Source organism: Nelumbo lutea, chromosome 3 (genome assembly GCF_056320005.1).
Source record: "Nelumbo lutea isolate HS-2025 chromosome 3, American lotus-T2T, whole genome shotgun sequence".
NCBI classification, from domain to species: domain Eukaryota; kingdom Viridiplantae; phylum Streptophyta; class Magnoliopsida; order Proteales; family Nelumbonaceae; genus Nelumbo; species Nelumbo lutea.
The window spans coordinates 100,598,507-100,616,126 of NC_142686.1; the positions used below are offsets into that span (position 1 = coordinate 100,598,507).

A 17,620-nucleotide genomic window follows, 5' to 3' on the forward strand; every position below is an offset into this window, starting at 1 on the left:
CCTACCAAATACTCTGCAGGGATTTCTCCATCAACCAATTCAAGAGCATTGAACACGAAACCTCTTGCATGGTATATTTTATATTTCTTCCATTGCATGAAGATGGTTCTAGCAATTAGCTAGGTCCTAATCATCACAAGCTTTGCATATTCTCTAGAACAGTTCTTGAGAAATCTCTACCATCCATGAGATTGATATTCATTAGTGGAAAATATCCAGACATTACTATAACTACCATTGCTTATAATCTGGAATCCCACTAATAAATAGTAGAAAATCAAAGATTGATTTAGGGGGTGTTCTATGGTGTAGATGTTTTTAGAACTTACAAAAAATAAATTCACATTGAAAAACACGTTCAATCTGTACACACCATCAAAAACCACAATTTAACCTGGAAAGGTCACTGGTCTGACCATCTACTCTGATCTGACTCAGATAACACGGGTGAAGATTGAGGCCCATAAAGATGACAAGGAAGTGAAAGCAATGGCAAAGCTCAGTTTTTCTTATTTTAAGGGTGGGGGGTGTTGGTCAAATTGCCAATGTGAACTGATTTCTTATGGGTATATATGAAATTGGACCCTGCAAAGTGATGATACATTGGAGATTGGTGGTTTTTTGGAATTGGAAACATCATCAATCCGTTTTTAATCCTGATAGGCTAGCTCTCATTTTTTGTCAATAGGGGGTCCAATTGTGTGAACGGAGATTGACTTTAATTCAGATTTTAGGCATTTTCCTTTTTATAATTAATAAATTAAACAAACAAATATACCTGTGCTGGCACTGGGAGCTAGTACTGATGCTTTTGTTTGTTGATTTGGGTTTTGTTTCCATCAGCTGTCTCGATTGGCTTTGATTTTATATTTTAATTTAGTCCATTAATTCACACTCGCCGACCGGCTCTCGTAGCTGCCCCATACGATACGATCATACGAGCTGGGGTTGGGGTAGAGGTTTAAAGGTGGAACTCCAATGGTGGTCCAAGATTGGACCGTTCATGAATCCGCCCAACTTTGTCACATCCTTCTCAGTTAGATTTTAGTCTTGACCATGTAACCAAGGTCCATTTCCGTCCCTATTTTTCTCATGCCTTATCTCACTAACATTAAAACACATGTGAGTTGGGAAGAAGATAGACATGGAACGGAAATTCTATTTAATTTACTGTTTCATGTCAAATTCTGCATGCCCAAATCGGTCAATGGGTTGGGTTCGATACGGGTTTGGGTTTGTCTTAACCCTAACCCAACCCTCCCATGTAACTTGTTACCGCCCAAACCCAATCCAATAACATGCAACATCCAAATATATTCCCACCCTATAGGGTTGAACCTGATACTAGTTCATAGCTAGGGTAAGTATTATTCGGTTAAAATTAAAAAATGAAAATTTTGGTTTCAATATGTTTATTTTGGTTTTTAATTAATTTGGTTTGATTAATTTAGCTTCACAAAATTTTGATTTTGGTTTTGGATTTTATGTTAACTGAAAAAACCGAAATAACCAAATTTTATATTTATAACTGAACTGAAAATTTTGGTTTTGGTTTTTCATTATTTTAGTTCGATTTTTCTTAAGTTTGGTTTTAAAAATTATGGTTTATTCGGTTCTGTTTATAAGTTTTAAGGTACCACTTCCTCCAATAATTAAAGAAGAAAAATCAAAATAAACATGAAATAAATCTTGAACTTTAAGGTTATGGAGTTGAAAGTTAGGGGTGCAAATGGATCGGATCATGATCCGATTCGATTTTATTTGGTCGAATTCAGATCACCCCTGGTCGGATCTTTGGATTGGATTGGATTCGGATCATCCCTATCCGATCTGATGTGGGTTATATATTTATAAATATAAATATAAATAAATAAATATATATATATATATAATACATATATATGTTATTTATTTATTTATAAATATATCATTTATATTGTATTTTTATAAATTTGTTATATTATTTATTTTTTTATAAAAAACACATACATATATAATAAAAATTATTTTTTTGTTTTTTATTTATTTAAATTAATATATCTTATCTTTTTTTTTAATAATTTATTAATTTTTGAGGAAAACAAGTCAGATCAAATCAGATCCAAAGATTCGATAAGATTCGAATTCAGATCGGTCCTATCAGATCTGATCAGATCGGATTTGAAGATCCGACACATCGGATTAGATCCGACATGAATAATCGGATCTTCAAATCCGATCTGATCTGTTTGCATTCTTATTGGAAGTCATAACAAATTAAAAGAATACCTTATACATATATAGGGTATAATGACTTGGTGGGACAGGTTTACGGTTTAACCCAACCCATTGACATTTTCTTGATTGACCCAGTTATGCTCTTCTCCATCCATTATCAAATCCGCATCAAGCACGTCTCTCTCTCTCTCCCTTGCATGGTGGAGGAAGACTGGAAGAGAGCTAGTAGCTAACCCTTCTTGAGTTGGTTAAATTAAGCAGCCTAGCTTTACAAAAAGAAAAAAAAAATGATGATTGATGCGTGTTGAATCGCCAATGGTAGCAACCCCACTTGTTCCTGCATGTAACAAAAGTCATTATAGATATATAATGTGCCTCACTAGCTCAGCTGGAGGCCAAACCACTACTGGACCACCACCACCTTTAGCTAGGGTCAGGGACCCCCCCACCCCCCAGTCCCCACCTTAGCATTGCACCAGCTCATACTTCGGCAGCACCAATTTGCTCTGTCAGCTGCTTTCCTTTTCATGTCATGCAGCAAGAGCGGATTGGAGGGATGTTTTTAGGCAAGCTGTTGAGGCTTTTACAGAATACTACTGAAAATATCAGGATGACAACCCTTTTTTCTTTGGTAGGTATCTATGAATACAAGATCATCACTACAGCTGGAAGATCACATCTCCGTCCTATAGCACATTCCCGCCGTGCATTTAGAATATCTCTCGATGATGGCATTATCAAAACTGATACTAGTAGGGATATGCTGCGGGGGGTTGTAGGACGGAGATATAAACTCTACAGCTGGAATACTGAGGAGGGATTAGAGGTGGGTATCAGTTTGTTGCCAACAGATTTTAGAAGGTGAAGACCGACCTAACCAGTAACCCCCCACAGATAGACTTCATTGACTTGGCTACCTTCCTTCTCCAAATACAGAATTAATGGACGTTTAGCGAGAAAGGAGAGTGAGTGAGAGAATATTGATGGGGAATTCAGGTGACCCAATTTTCACTCTACAAAAACTACAAACGTAGTCACAATATATTATTTTTACCTTTTATTGATAGTATTTTTAAAAAATTAATTTATTTTTGAAATTTTTTTAAATATATTATTTTTTATTGATATTAAACCCAAAAATTGCCTTTATATGCTATTATTACCCCTGTAAAAAAAAGAAAAGTATGATAGGGGGTGAAAATAGCAATAAATTAATCTTCTTTTCAAGTGAAATCCGTACTTGTAGACCGCAATTTCAGGGCTTCTGCTCGTGTCTTGTCTCACTGAAATCAAGGTTGATTTTATTAATAAGTCGACCCAGACAACAGACAAGGCGGGCCGAGTTGAGTTGAGAGTTGAGACTCGAGGGTTTCAAAGCTTCAACTTTGGAGTCAGTCAATCCAGCGAAGATTGACGCTGGCGGAAATTACAAAGAAAGCGGAGACACCGCCGGCGGCCCGGCACCTTGGCTCAAAATCACCATTTCAAGCCTCCACGTGGTCATTTCCACACACCCAGATGTGTGTGAGAGAGAGAGAGAGAGAGAGAGAGGAAAAATCCAGAATGAAAAAAAAAACATTTGTGGTTTGACCAAAGGCCAAAACCTCAACCTAACTTGATCTCCACGCACCTGGCCTCGGAGGACTTAACACGCGGCCGAAGCCCGTAGGAGACTATATATAGGAGCTCGCCCATGCCCCATGGCAACAATTTAGAACCTCTGCAGACTCCAATTGCTCTACAGCCTCCAACTTGGTTTCAAAACCTCTCCTCTCCAGAGTCCAGACTCCACGTTTTGTGTTTCTGAACATCTCTTCCGAGTTCCACTTCAAATGGCTCGCTCTGTCACTGCTTCGCTGGTTCTCTTCCTTGTTTTATTCGCTAGCTTTGCACCCTTTCTGGAAGCAAGGAAGCTCCTGAAAATGGAGAGCAAGAAGAAAGTTCCTGCGGCTCTGAGAGACAGTCTAGTCCTAAGTGCCCTTCCGAAGGGCGCAGTGCCACCTTCCGCCCCGAGCGACAAGGGTCACTCCGTGATTGTCGACCAGAAACTCTTCTCCATGCATCTTCCCGAGGCCGACCGGAGTCTACAGTCTGTACCCAGTCCCGGAGTAGGCCATTAGAATCTTCTCTTCCCATCTCCATTTATTCTTTTTCTCTTCTTTCACAGTTTTGGATTTTCTTTACATAATTTTTTTTCTCGGCCGGTAGGTTATACTACAATTTCATGATAGGGAACTGTACAGGAATATAATTATAAGGGATTTTCGTCTTTAATTTTTTTTTCGCTCTTCAGAGAAGAGAGCATTTACTGGTTGGTTGGTAGAAACTCAGGGAGAAGAAGAAGAAGAAGAGAGATGTAAAACTGTAAGAAAATGTATTTATTACTTCTATTTTAATTTTCATTCTGAATGCACACGATTGGTTCAATCAAACACTGTAGTTCGTAACTTGGAGAGTTGGAGGTATTTAATTAACGAAATGAAACTCTAGTAAAAGCCAAGATGCCCGGGATCCTGTCTCTCGATCATCCCGTGAGACTTCAGCGATTTGGCCCTCTCAAATCGTTACAAGTGTTAAACACGAGAGAGAGAGAGAGAGAGAGAGAGATTACGCGTTTTTGAATTCTAAGGAAGGAGTAGTTGTTTGTTTGTTGCTTTTTGGTTCCTCACAGTAAATAATCCAAACGAAACCGTTTGATCATTCCTGACTGGGTTCTGAAAATAAATTAATCGTCAAGTTGGTCATCTCATCACCCTAGAATGCAGCCTACAACAGCATTCTTTGCATTTCATGAAGTCATGAAATCGTAATAACAACTGGCAGCAGGACCCAACCATGACATCACATGAAATAGTGGCTCCTTTCCTCCAGATCGAAAGAACCCACATTAAAAAAAAAGAAAGAAAGAAAGAATCTAAAACTAAAGCCCTTGTCAGAGTAAGCTTACTAGAAGAAGAAGAAACCGTGTAGATATGTTAAATGGGTTCCAGTTAGAAAGGGTCGAATGATTCTCTCTACAGGGATGAGACACTCTACAGAGATGGCCCAGTTTGATGAATTAACAAAATAGTTCTAAGTTGTAAGTTGTAACTATCTGTTTATAGTCTGATCGAGTCTCTGTTCATTAAGAAGAAGAGCTATAAGTGGGAGTGGTTGAATTGAATGGTGGGTAGATCTCTGTAGTCCCTACTTATTTCTTGTGTGTCTGTGTGAGAGTTTCCCAGTTCCCACTTCCCCCAACAGCTTCAAGCTTAGCTTTTCCCTTACGTTACTGGAGATAGAATAGAAATAGATAGGCTCTAAGTGGGTCTTTTCCTTCTGCCATTTTTCTTCAGAAGCTTATTAGATTGGTTAACCTTCAACTTCATTAGACCAAGCTGAAAGCGAGTTGGTGGATAATATTCCTCTTACCCCAACTCTGCGTTAACCGTTCTTCTCAAATATCATGGCTCCTTCCCACGTTTTCTGCAACGAATAACGTGGATTGACTTTGTTGATTCTGTTCTGTTAATAGGGCGACAAGGGGTTTGGACTTGTGTGAACAAAATGTAGGCCAAAGATGGGTCCAACCAAGCTTCTGCACACAGTAGAAACCTAGGAATATGGGTGCAACTTGGGGCGGATCCAATCCGGACCCGACCCGATCCAACTCACATTTTTTGTATCGATTGGGCTTGGGTTGAAGCCTTTGGTAGCCCGAGAGCCTGACCCTATTTTGGCCCAACCCAATCTGATCTCGCCCAAAAAAATACATACATATGTATATTATATTTATAAAAATATATTTTTCCTAATTACATATATATATATGTACATGTATAAAGTATATATATATATATATATATATATACATTTGCCCATGAAATTTATACATATTTTCAATTAATTATCCTTTTAAATTAGGCCATAAAACCCAATAAAAGATGATTATATAAAAATATATACATAAATTCTTTCAAACCTAACCAATTTATCCAAGCATAACTAACCTGACCCCCCAACTCGAATTGTGTTGGATTAAGCTCAAGTTGGACTTGGGTTGATAAACTTGGGATTAACCTCGGGCTGGGCCAGGCCTAAGCTCGATGTTTACACCTTTAGGGTCAGGCCTGGGTTGAACTTCAACCAAACCCAACCCATGCACCCGAGTTTCACCCCTATCTAGGAACTTAGGAAGGATCTGCTTAATTATTGGTTCGATCGTAGAGATGGGCCACTAGAGCACTAACAGAAAAACCAAGTTAATTTTAACAGCAAATTAAAATAGCTCTCTTTTAAAAAATTTATTGTCGATTCCATGAGAAGGGCTCCACAAACCGCCCCCTAACTTGGAAAATTTAGAGACATTGGTTCATGAACCAGCACCATTTGTTCATCTTTACGTGTCAGACCACTCACCAAATTTCTGGTCCTTCCAGGAAAGTTTCTCATTTGTCATTTCTCTTGTAAAGGAAGGGATAAAGCATTCTCATGCAGCAGCATGTGAGTAGGGGCCGCAAAGTAAATGTGTTCTTTCTTTCTTCTTGTTTTCTCTATTGTGTTCATCAGAAGTTGAGAACCGGGTCAACCTTGTATGGAGAAAAGAATTAAAAGGTGGTCGGACAAAGCAAATGCTGAGAGCCCAAGCCCCCAGGCCATGACTGAGAATAATTCTCACGTAAATATAGGCTGGTGGGGCGGCATGGACACCTACTTCCATCAGCAGGTCTAGTCTAGTTACTCTAGTAGTCTCCTCATGCGAATGCTTCATATAAACTTCAAACCACATGTTTCCTTCATCCAGCAACTGCGAGATGCTCTGGGACATCAATGACGTCTGCCTTTGTACAACAAAATGTATAAAGACAGACACAGAGAGAGAAAGAGAGAGAGAGAGTATTGATTCATTAATGGGTTTTTAATTCAAATTCCTATTGATACTTGAGAGCTGAAGTTGGTGAAGATGAGTTCGACACGTTTTATTCTATTGAGGTTTATTTTGAATCTAGCCAGTGAGACAAAAACATCCATATCAATTTATTCAAGGATCCTATCAGCTAACAATCAGTTTAAGTTTTTAGGTTGAATGGTTCTTTGAGATGGTATAATGCTCAATACTCCTTAGAATTACTTTGGGATGGTATATTCAAGAATCCTGTCAGAGTTACTTTGACTAAGTGATCTAATGTTAGACTTTCATTGTCACTATTATAATTAATTAAATTTCAGCATAAAGTATAGGTGGACCTATACTAATTTACACTTCAAACCCAATAAACCCTTGTGTGAAAGAGAATGATAAAAAAGATCAAACTATTCAAAAACCCCATCTAACATCTTAAACTTTTAGATTGAATGATTCTTTAAGAGTCAAATGGCCATATCCATTTCTTGACTATCGACTAGCAAGTGAGAGAGAAAGGGGGAGCAAAGCGCATTCATTCGATGACCGGGCCAAATGGAATGAGAAGTTTAGTAGAAAAATGGCATTGCCTGAATGAATGAAGGCGGAAGACAAGACGAGTTTGACACGTTTTTATCTTTCTTGGATATAGTGAACGTGGAGAATGTCTCGCTGACACTGTTCAAGAGAAATGGCTGAGCAATTTCTAGTCCGTCAGTTTGACTCCTGAGTACCGACACAGCCAATACCCATCAGATCAGCCAGAGATTGATAGTGTTTGGGCTGCTGTGTAATAAATGAATCCATGGAGAAAAAAAAAAAGGAAATTTCTTGACTGTACTAGTTCAAGGGTGGGGAGTTTGAAAATCTTGGAATTTCAATTTTCAAACTGGCCCTACCTTGCAAAAATTCGGCTCTGATGAATTTTAAATGGAAAAAACGAAGTACATAACAAGGAGATTCAAAGCATAATGTTTTCCATGCCTGTTTGGTAGTTCCTTATGTGAATTGTCCTCTCTACCATATGTTTCATGATTCTCAACAAGTTTCCATCCAACTACTTAATGCTTTACTCTAATAAAGCCCCATTCATTTTTTGGTAAATGGGATGGGGAATCAACAATTTGCTCTTTTGGTAAATATGGATCTCGTGATAAATTGCTTTTTTTTGTGAGTATTGTTTACCCAAATAAGTTATGCTTATCTTTCATGTGCATAAATATATTTTTCCATTTGGGAAAGGTTGTAAAAATATTAATTATAGGATAAGATTGTTCCTAATAATAATGAAAATTTATGGATAAAAATGCTAAATTGTTGAATTTATTGAAAAAGCAATTTTGGTTAAAACAACATTTATTGGGTACGTAGATAAATGATTTACAAAAAAAGTGAATTGGGTCGAAAGAATTTGATCTATTGAAGGAAATTAAGCTTCTATTTATCTCAAGGTTTTTAAAATTGAATCGGACAACAAATCATTCAGGGGTTCGGTTCCCGAGTCAAACGGTTTGACCGTTCAAACTGAATGGACAGCATGTTCTGACAAAAAAATTAAAGAAATTAAAAATGGCCAAAAACCGCTGGGCGGTTCAAACGGTTCAAATGCCTGGGTCAGTAGTTTTATGACCAAATCAATGGTATTTTGCCAAAATGACGGTTTTGGGGTAAAACAGAACCGGTTCTTGGTTTTTCTGGTCCGACCATCCGGTCCGGTCCGGTTTTGAAAACCATGATTTATCTTATTTGTATTTTCATCAAGTTTTGATGTAGAATGGTAAGAATTCTTAATTCTTCTTGACATTTAGGATAAACTAATAAAACCTTCCCTAAAGATTTTGATGCATGCAATTACTTTTGACACAAAAATGTCCAAAATGCCCATGCAATTACTTTTGACCAAAATGTTTTTTTCCAAATTTTATCTTCATATTGATCACTACCTAAGTCCTTTTAATCTCTTTTCCGAAATTGATTTATTCCCCAAATTTTACCTTCATATAAACCCGCTCAAAGGTAAAACTACAACTTTAAACTTTTTTTTTTTTTTGTTATTGTTGATAAAGTTTGTGTTGTTTTTACTATAGAAACCAACATCAATAGTAACTATATGGGCATTTTGGACATTTTCATGGCTCTTGTTAAAAGATTTTAACTAAGGGGTTCTAATTGCAACTGTCAGAAATTTGAGGAAAGATGATTGCAATTATCAACCTTCAGGAGAGGTTTCAACAATGGATAGAGACTTTTTGTCATAGCTACACATAGACCTTCTTTGGTAGAATCTTCTAAAAGAAGGTATGAAAATATTCAAAATACCTATGTAGTTACTTTTGACAAAATTGTTTATTTTCCAAATTTTCTCTTCGTATGAATCACTACTCCAAACCCTTTCAATCTCTTTTATAAAACTGATTTGTACTTAAATTTTGCTCTTCCTATCAATCACTCTGAGATAAAGTTGCAACTTTAATCTTTTTTTTTTTTTTGTTATTCATAAAAGTTTGTATTATTTTTTTCATAGAAACCATACTCAATAGTAACTATATAAGTATTTTGGACAATTTTGTGAGTCTTATTAGAGGATTATAACAAAAGGCCCGGCCCGTGAACAGATATGGGAGGTTTTAGCGATGGTTGGAGACTTCGGGAGAGCCCCGGTGTCAGCAATTTACGTGAATAGGCTCTACTTGGTCCCACTAGAGGACATCATTCATGTAAAAAAATTGTGAATTACGTCAGGAGGAATCTAGCACAATGCACCACAAAGGCTTCTCTCAGCCTTTTGATCACAAAAAGACAAAAGGCCAAAACCTCATCAATTGCTGAAGACATTGTTATTTGTGTTTCGAACATCAAAACTTGGAAGTGAGGCTGGATTTTTGTTTCTTTTTATTGTAAAACAAAATTAGGGCGCCGGTTTCGTACCTCTGTATAGTCCAGATTCAACATTTTTAGTTCATTTTTGCAGCCAAGCATAATTTGGACACTAGCACATTTTAAGTATCTGAGTTTACTGGTTTGAACTCGATAGAAGAGGATGATTGCGTGAAGTTGGCAACCGACGTTAAAATAAGAGGATTCATGTAGTCGACCCCATATAAATGAGATAATGCTTAGATGATGATAATACGATTATGATGATAATGAGATTTCAAGCGTATCATTCGAATTCCACCGAGAAACACAGTTTATCAAGGAATGAAAATTGAATATTAGAATATTTGGTCAAATAAGCTCTAATATCATATAAAAAATATATTTAATCGTTCAGCCTAAAAGCTTAAGCTATTAAGTGGCGTTCCTAAATAGACATTTATTCTCTAATACGTTTTCACTTCATCAATACAAAGACAATGTAGTTATTTGGCATTTGGCACTGGTGCATTTTACAAGTTTATTCCATTTTTATTGATGTATCATGTGTGCCACATCAGCAATAAAATAGAATCGACAAGAAAAACGCATTTGGCAATCGTTTTTCTCAGAAAAATGGCTTTGTAATGATTAGTTTTGGGATTTGAGAAAGAAGAGATTTATTCAAAGGGAGAATGATCGATACCCCCAGTGTCAGAACTTGTAGGTTCAAAGTACATTTGGGGTAGGTGCCAACTCGGAATTGATGCCAATTCACGGGCGGGTATAAGTGCATAGGGTGTGGTTTTTGGACATTTTGAATGTTCATAGTTGTGCAGTGGGAATCAAAAATCTGCATTGGGTGTATCCATACTTCTTCGTTCTTCAAATTGATGTTTCTTGAATTGCTTTGAGATCTTAAATCACCTTGATGACATGGTACATGGAAATTTGAAAAGGCTGAGATGTCACATAATTATCATTATAAATATATTATAATATTAATTCAAATCACTTTAAACACTTAGTTGATGTAGGCGCACATGGTAGGCCCAAGATGAGGACACGTGGTGCAGGCCAGATCACATCCCGGTTGTCTGCTCATAACAAATTCCAAGCAGGTTCAAGTATAAATAAGTGGTGTCACTCCCCATGTAAGCTATCTTGGCATGTATTGCTCTAAGCTCCCTAGTGACATCGTATGAGCTACTCTACTTAGGCCTCGTCCACCCCCTCAATATGCACTTACTAACATGATCGTCGCAGTCTCCGCCCCTAGGATAACACCCAATGCCTCTAACATGCTTCTTCCTTCACAGGTCAGACTTACAGGCCCGTGGCTCTATCAGCCCTCAAACACATCAACAAGCCATTGTCTATGGAAGCGTAACTACATTGTTGCCTTTGGCCTATCCTTGACAACATGCCCTCTTCTACTCAGGCCAATGCTCGTCTTGCGTACGGTCACGACGTGACAACCCATCTCGCATACAGTCACGATTCGACGCCCGTCTCGAGCATGGTCCTAACCTATCGACCTGAGACCCGTCGCGCAAATGGCTAGTACCCGACACCGAGACCCGTCTTCTGTATGGACACAACTCGTTGACGTTAACACCCGTCTCGTGCATGGCCACGGCATGCCCACTCGTCACCCTACCTCATACGGTAGCAACTAGCCAAGGCCGACACCTGACCTATGCACAGACTCATCAGCACATCTCTGAAGCACATGACTAGGGGGTATATGCATCTCGTACTCGTACAAAGCACAGTACTGAGCTCTCAGAAGCCAAGGCTAATGCCTCTGCATTCTTGGACCTCCACAACTCTCTCAAGAGGCGGAATAAGCAAAATAGTTACCATTAACACAAGTAAAGGAAGCCCTCTGAAGTCGTGGCCAACGTGTCCACGCTCCTAAGCTAGGTTATGTCCAATGAAGCCAAAGCCAAAGTCGACGCCTCCATGCTCTTGCAGTAGGCTACCTCCAACAAAGCCAAAGCCAAAGTTGATGCCTCCGCACTTCTGAGCCAAGGTTCTCCTTGATGTAGCCAAAGCCGAAGCCAAGGTCCTCACCAGAACACACCACTTAGTGCCTCCCAGTGATGACGATGCACTATCTTCGGCCGAAGCCAAGGTCCCCACTCAGACCTCCACCACGGCTTCAAGAATGGGAAGCAAATGATATAAGCACACATGGCAGACTCAATTGTAGGCCCATGACGAGGACGTGTGGCATAGGCTAGATTGCATCTTGGCCGTCCACTCATAACAAACTCCAAATAAGTTCAAATATAAATAAGTGGTGTAACTCCCCATGTAAGATATTTTGGCATTTACTGCTCTAAACTCGTTACTAACTTACTAACTTGACTATAAACATCCAGGCCTCTGACGTACTTCTTATTTTACAGGTCAGACTTACAGGCCCTCGGCTCTATCAGCCCTCACACACATCAACAAGCCCTCGTCTATCAAAACATAATTACATTTCATTATTGTATTGCCCTTGGCCCATCCTGACAGCAACACTAATCAACCTTTATCCCAGAATGTTAATTAAGTGCATTGGGAATTTGAGATTAAATAAGAGAGAAGTACAGGACTGACATATATGGATTGATGGAAGGGAGAGTCTGGAAGTTGGGTTTGGGCTTAGCCAGAAAAAGAGGATGGATTTGGGCTGTGTTGTTATGACCCACCCACCAGAGGTCCTGAAAGCAACATGGGAAAGTTGCAGCTTTCCATTACGGACCCCCACCCCACCTCTCCACCACTCCAACTAAAACCAAGTTTGTCAAAACCAAGCCTGCCTAACAAATGCCCAAGCTTTCCAGAACACACGTCTCATCATTCAACACATGGGAGGATGAATTAAAAAATTTGATTCCTTGCTTCCTAGTATAGCTAACATACAAGATACCAAGTGTACCAAACAACCAAAATTCCATCCCACGTATAAACACTTTAGGGTTCGAGAAAAAGATTTTGCTTTTTAGCTGAAAACAACGTTTTCTTCTACTTTCTCGCCCAAACACTTCCAAATTGTCGGCAGCAATTTCTTTATTAGTGTGCAAAATCGTATAAAGTTTGTGATTCGTAATCTTTCTCTCTCTCTCTCTCTTTTCTAATCCATCGACCACCAATTGAAATTCATTTGAACAGAAAAATTAACGTGGCTAAATTTCCAACATACTCGTTTATCTTGTTTCTTTGTTTTACTTTTAATCAGCAATTTTCTTCAATAATTGTCCCATATGTATACGAACTAAATAGCAAATTAGCATTAATTAATAGCACAATGAAACGTAAATTCTAAGAAATTCATTCAACTGCAATTAGTTCTTCATTTCTCTCTCCATGGGATCCCAAAAAAAACCCACAGAATCAATGGAGTACTGTAGTACAGTAGTAACGTAGATACAGAGTTAATCAAATTAACGATGACAAAATTTGTTAAAACAACCCCAGAAAGCACACTCAATGGACAGAAAAAGAGGAAGAAAAGAAGAGAAAAATCAATGGCCGACGGCAGGGCTTGGGACGGATAGTTCACTCTGCAACCTCGGCCGGTCAGTCGTCGGAGCACTTGTCTTCAGGAGGTGTCTCCTGAAGTTGGGTGCGACATGGTGGCCCTTCCGACTAGGAGCGGAAGGCGGGGCTCGTCCCTTCAGAAGAACATGAAAGGCCACGGCATGAAGACCACCTTGCGCCGGCAGGGCTCTGGCTACTGGTAGCGCCATTGGAGGTGATGCTGCTGACACAGCGCCCTCAGGCGGAAGGCCTAACCGAGCTGCCGAAGTGCCGACGATGGCCATGGACAGCACTAGAATTGCGAGGCAGCTGCTGAAGATGATGAAGGAAGAAGAGGGTGGAGGAGAGAAGGTTTTTGCCATGGGATTCGATCAGTGAGTAGTATTTGCAGAAGCGTGGAAGCAGAGTGAGAGAATTCTTATTTATATAGAGGAAACTGGGTAGGGCCTGACCTGGATATGACAGTTTGTGAGATTTGACTGGAGAAATTTGCAACTACGTCCTTGGGCGTGGATCAGAAAGATACAGCTTTAAACTTTAATGGTTCCAATGAAAAGACCGAAACCCACCGCCACGCCGCGAATTGAGTTATTAGAGAGTTGACCTCGCCGATTCGACTCACTAGGTCAAGAAACAGAGAGAGTTTTGTTAGTTTTTCAAGACAAAATTATTTATAATTCATATACGTGCATTTACAATTTCTTAATTTTATAGTGTAGATGAAAAATATTACGATACTAGTAAATATGTACGTGCAATAGTTTTGTAGTATAGATGAGAAATATTATGATACTAGTAAATATATACGTGTATTTTGCACATGATAGTATCTCCAAGACAAAATTATTTATAATTCATGCACAGTTTTTGAACAATTATAAGTGGACAATTTTTGAACAATTATAAGTGAGCATTTTCTCTTAACTGTTATAAGTAGGCAGTTTTTTGAGTGAAAATACAAGACATATATGCCATTTTTTTACCCATTATATATTGCTTAGATAAAAGGTAAAAATGTGTAATGAAAAGTCTAAAAAATGAGGTTATTCGCTCTTTTATTAATAGTATAGATATAGATATTGTCAACCATGTAATATAGTTGATAATATATTATATTACAGCAAAACACCACATCCATGTGGTGTGGTTTGGGCCACACCTTGTGTTTTGAATTTTGATTGTATGTATCTTTTTGAATACATAATGTGAGATATTTGATAAAAAGTATTTTTTTTTATCTTTTAGGTAAAATAGAAATTAATTTAACATATGATCAATTTAATTATAGATAATACAAATTAATAAAAAATTAACGGATGATTTCAAAATTTTAATAAAGACTAAAAAAATTAATAGTAATATATAAATATAAAACACGCGAGAACCAATATTCATGATAAAGAATTAATAAGAAAATTAATCAAGAATTGTTAAAGTTAGTAAAAACATAAAAAAGTAAAGTTCCTACTTTCAATAGCAAATAATAATAATTGTAAGGATAAGATAAATATTATTAATTAGATATAAGACAAATAATTAAAAAAAAAAATTATTGTATAAATTAATATACATGCAAAGTAAGGAATAGAGAGAAGGGTATAATGGTGTGGCATAATAGTAGGTTTTAAACCACACCATACATAAGAGAAGACATTAAGTGATGTGGTGTGACTTGAAACCCACTATCTCGTGAATCGACTATACTACCAAACAGCACCTAAATTAAAACTGACCGAGTGCGTACAAATAAAATCCGGGTTGATGAATAGGTTGAGTTAAGCGATGGGAGGTCACTTCAAAGAAAAGATGAAGAATATGTGAGTGTAAGAAATCTGGTCCAGTGGTGGAATGTCTTGACTTTTAAAAGGATGAGAGAGCGGTGGAAGAAAGGTAGGAAAACGATGTAACTTAAGGAGGAACTAGCAGTTGTGATAAGCAAACAAGGAAGAAACTGTGGCACGGTTGCGACGTGCATGGTTAGGTCGTCATAGGTGGTCGAAGCCGTCAGGGAGCAGTTGTTGAAAGCCTCTCTCAACATTGAATGATACCACCATCTTTCTTTTAGTCAATCCTTTTTGCAGAAGTATATTGGACAGTATCGATAGCTTCTTTTTATTTTTATTTTTTTCAAATTAATCCAGAGGGTTAAAGGTGGTCTACGTATGTTTAATTGTTTATACAATAAGATGAGTAGTGCTGGACTCGATGGCTATCGCCTTATCGGAATGTATGTAGGGACCATGAAGATTTGGTTCAAACTTTAATGCAATGAAAATGATCATGGAATTATCTACTTAGTCTTCTCAAGTTTGAAGTTTGAGTTAAGAGAATGAAATTGTGAGGTGCTTGGAATTCTGACTTTCCTGTGGAGACAGACCCACTTGCCACTCGTTGGATACTTGGATTATAGGGTCTTAGCGTTCAATCAGTGGTCTTGATTTTTTGATGAACAAGGGCCCACGTACTCCAGATGTCCCTACAAAACAAGTGGCCAAGATTGCATGGTGAGTGCAGATTAAATCGGGTCAGACGGGTCAATCATTTAATTGCCCGGGTCAACTTGTCTTTGACCAAATTAAATCAACATTTTTACCACAAATATAGGCTTAATCATCCGGCTCAAATGGTTTGAATGGTTCAACTGCCCAGATCAACACCAATTTGAAAATAGGTGATCCAGTAGTGACCTGTGACTGATCAATTCAGATCATTCACATCTGCTACCCATAAATAAATTGTTCCCACATCCTTATCCACATACCACCACCATCATGTATTGAGAGCATTTTTCCATGAATGATAAGGGAAATATTTCAAATGCGCAACTACAACGTCTCGTGAGTAGCAGATCTGATGAGCCCGATTCAGATTTTTTTCAGTCGTCGGGTTGGCTGTCTTTCGATTCGGGTCATTGAATAGGGGACCTAAACTGTTTTTTTTTATTGGGTTGGATCGACTTTTTGGCAGGTCTTCCATTGAGACCTCACCCCAAAAGGCCAAACCAAACATTATTATTGTTTTCTTTGGTAAGTAATTAAACCCAAACATTATCTAATCATAGATCATTTTAACCATTGAAAACTGAACCAGAAGATCATTTGTTGCTTTTTCTCAAATATATTCAAGCTAAGCATCTCACTGTGACGTAAATTCCTCGACTGGAGGGATCTAATCCAATCTCTCCCTGCTTTTTCCGCTTTAAGCGATCATTTGGATTCTCATGACTCATAAGTCGGTAAAGGAGACACCAGAAGTGTGAACGAATAGAGTAGTTGAAATATGCTGGAATCCTGGAAATTTTGGTTGTTAATATTCTATTAACATATCCTTGTTGAATGAATAGACATGATTCTTACATAAAATAAAAAAAAAAAAAAATGAACCTGATAAGCATGGACATGGTAATGCCACTTGGGCAGATCAGAGTGCCACATAGGCAGGTAGAATATATTAAAGAGTGGGACCCCATGAGGAACATCATGGTGATTAGGATCCAACAACACAATAGCTTGACTTGGAGATTGCAGTTCACATTTGATTCTGCATGCAATGTACAGACCCCATGACCAAGATAGGGATCTCCCTTCTTCAGGCCCTTAATGCAGACAAATAATAATAAAAAAAAAAAGTATTAAAATAACCAAATGTTCTCCATTTCCTTCATGTCTAGCAGATTGAAAGAACCTTCAGTTAACATAAGGCTTTCTTTGGTTTCATAGAACACAAGGGAGAAACAGATAAGTTGATTCCTGTAATTTTCTCCTATTTTCTATCGAGCCAAACAAAGCCCAAGTGGAGTCCAAGGATCTAGGGAGGGGTGAGTTGGATGTAGAGGTATAAACCGGGCGGGTTGGGCCAGGTTTAAGCTCAATCCAGAGCCAATCCTAAGAATTGGGTCTAAGACCCAAGCCCGGCCCAAACTGAAATTTAATGCATTTGGGTCAGGCTTGGGCCTGGGCCACACTTGGGTTGGTCAATCAATCCACACTAAAATTTAATATAAATGAGTGTATATATGTACGCATGTACGCGTATGTGTATGATTTATAAAAAAAAAAAAAAACGCATATATGTATGTACAAAGGCAGATTGGGCTCAGGTTAGAATAAGATAGGAACAGGCTCAGGCCAG

At 38.1% G+C, this 17,620-nt stretch overlaps 1 protein-coding gene across 1 annotated transcript; it reads left to right on the forward strand.

Moving 5' to 3' along the window:
- Positions 1 to 3,916: 3,916 nt before the first annotated feature.
- LOC148867167 (precursor of CEP14-like) lies at positions 3,917 to 4,649 on the forward strand. Its single transcript, XM_088980278.1, has one exon. It carries the CDS (start codon positions 4,050 to 4,052, stop codon positions 4,335 to 4,337), a length of 288 nt encoding a protein of 95 aa, XP_088836404.1. The 5' UTR covers positions 3,917 to 4,049; the 3' UTR covers positions 4,338 to 4,649.
- Positions 4,650 to 17,620: the final 12,971 nt, after the last annotated feature.

Excerpts from the sequence above, each read along its gene's own strand:
- LOC148867167 (XM_088980278.1), top strand. The coding sequence starts at position 4,050 with ATGGCTCGCTCTGTCACTGCTTCGCTGGTTCTCTTCCTTGTTTTATTC.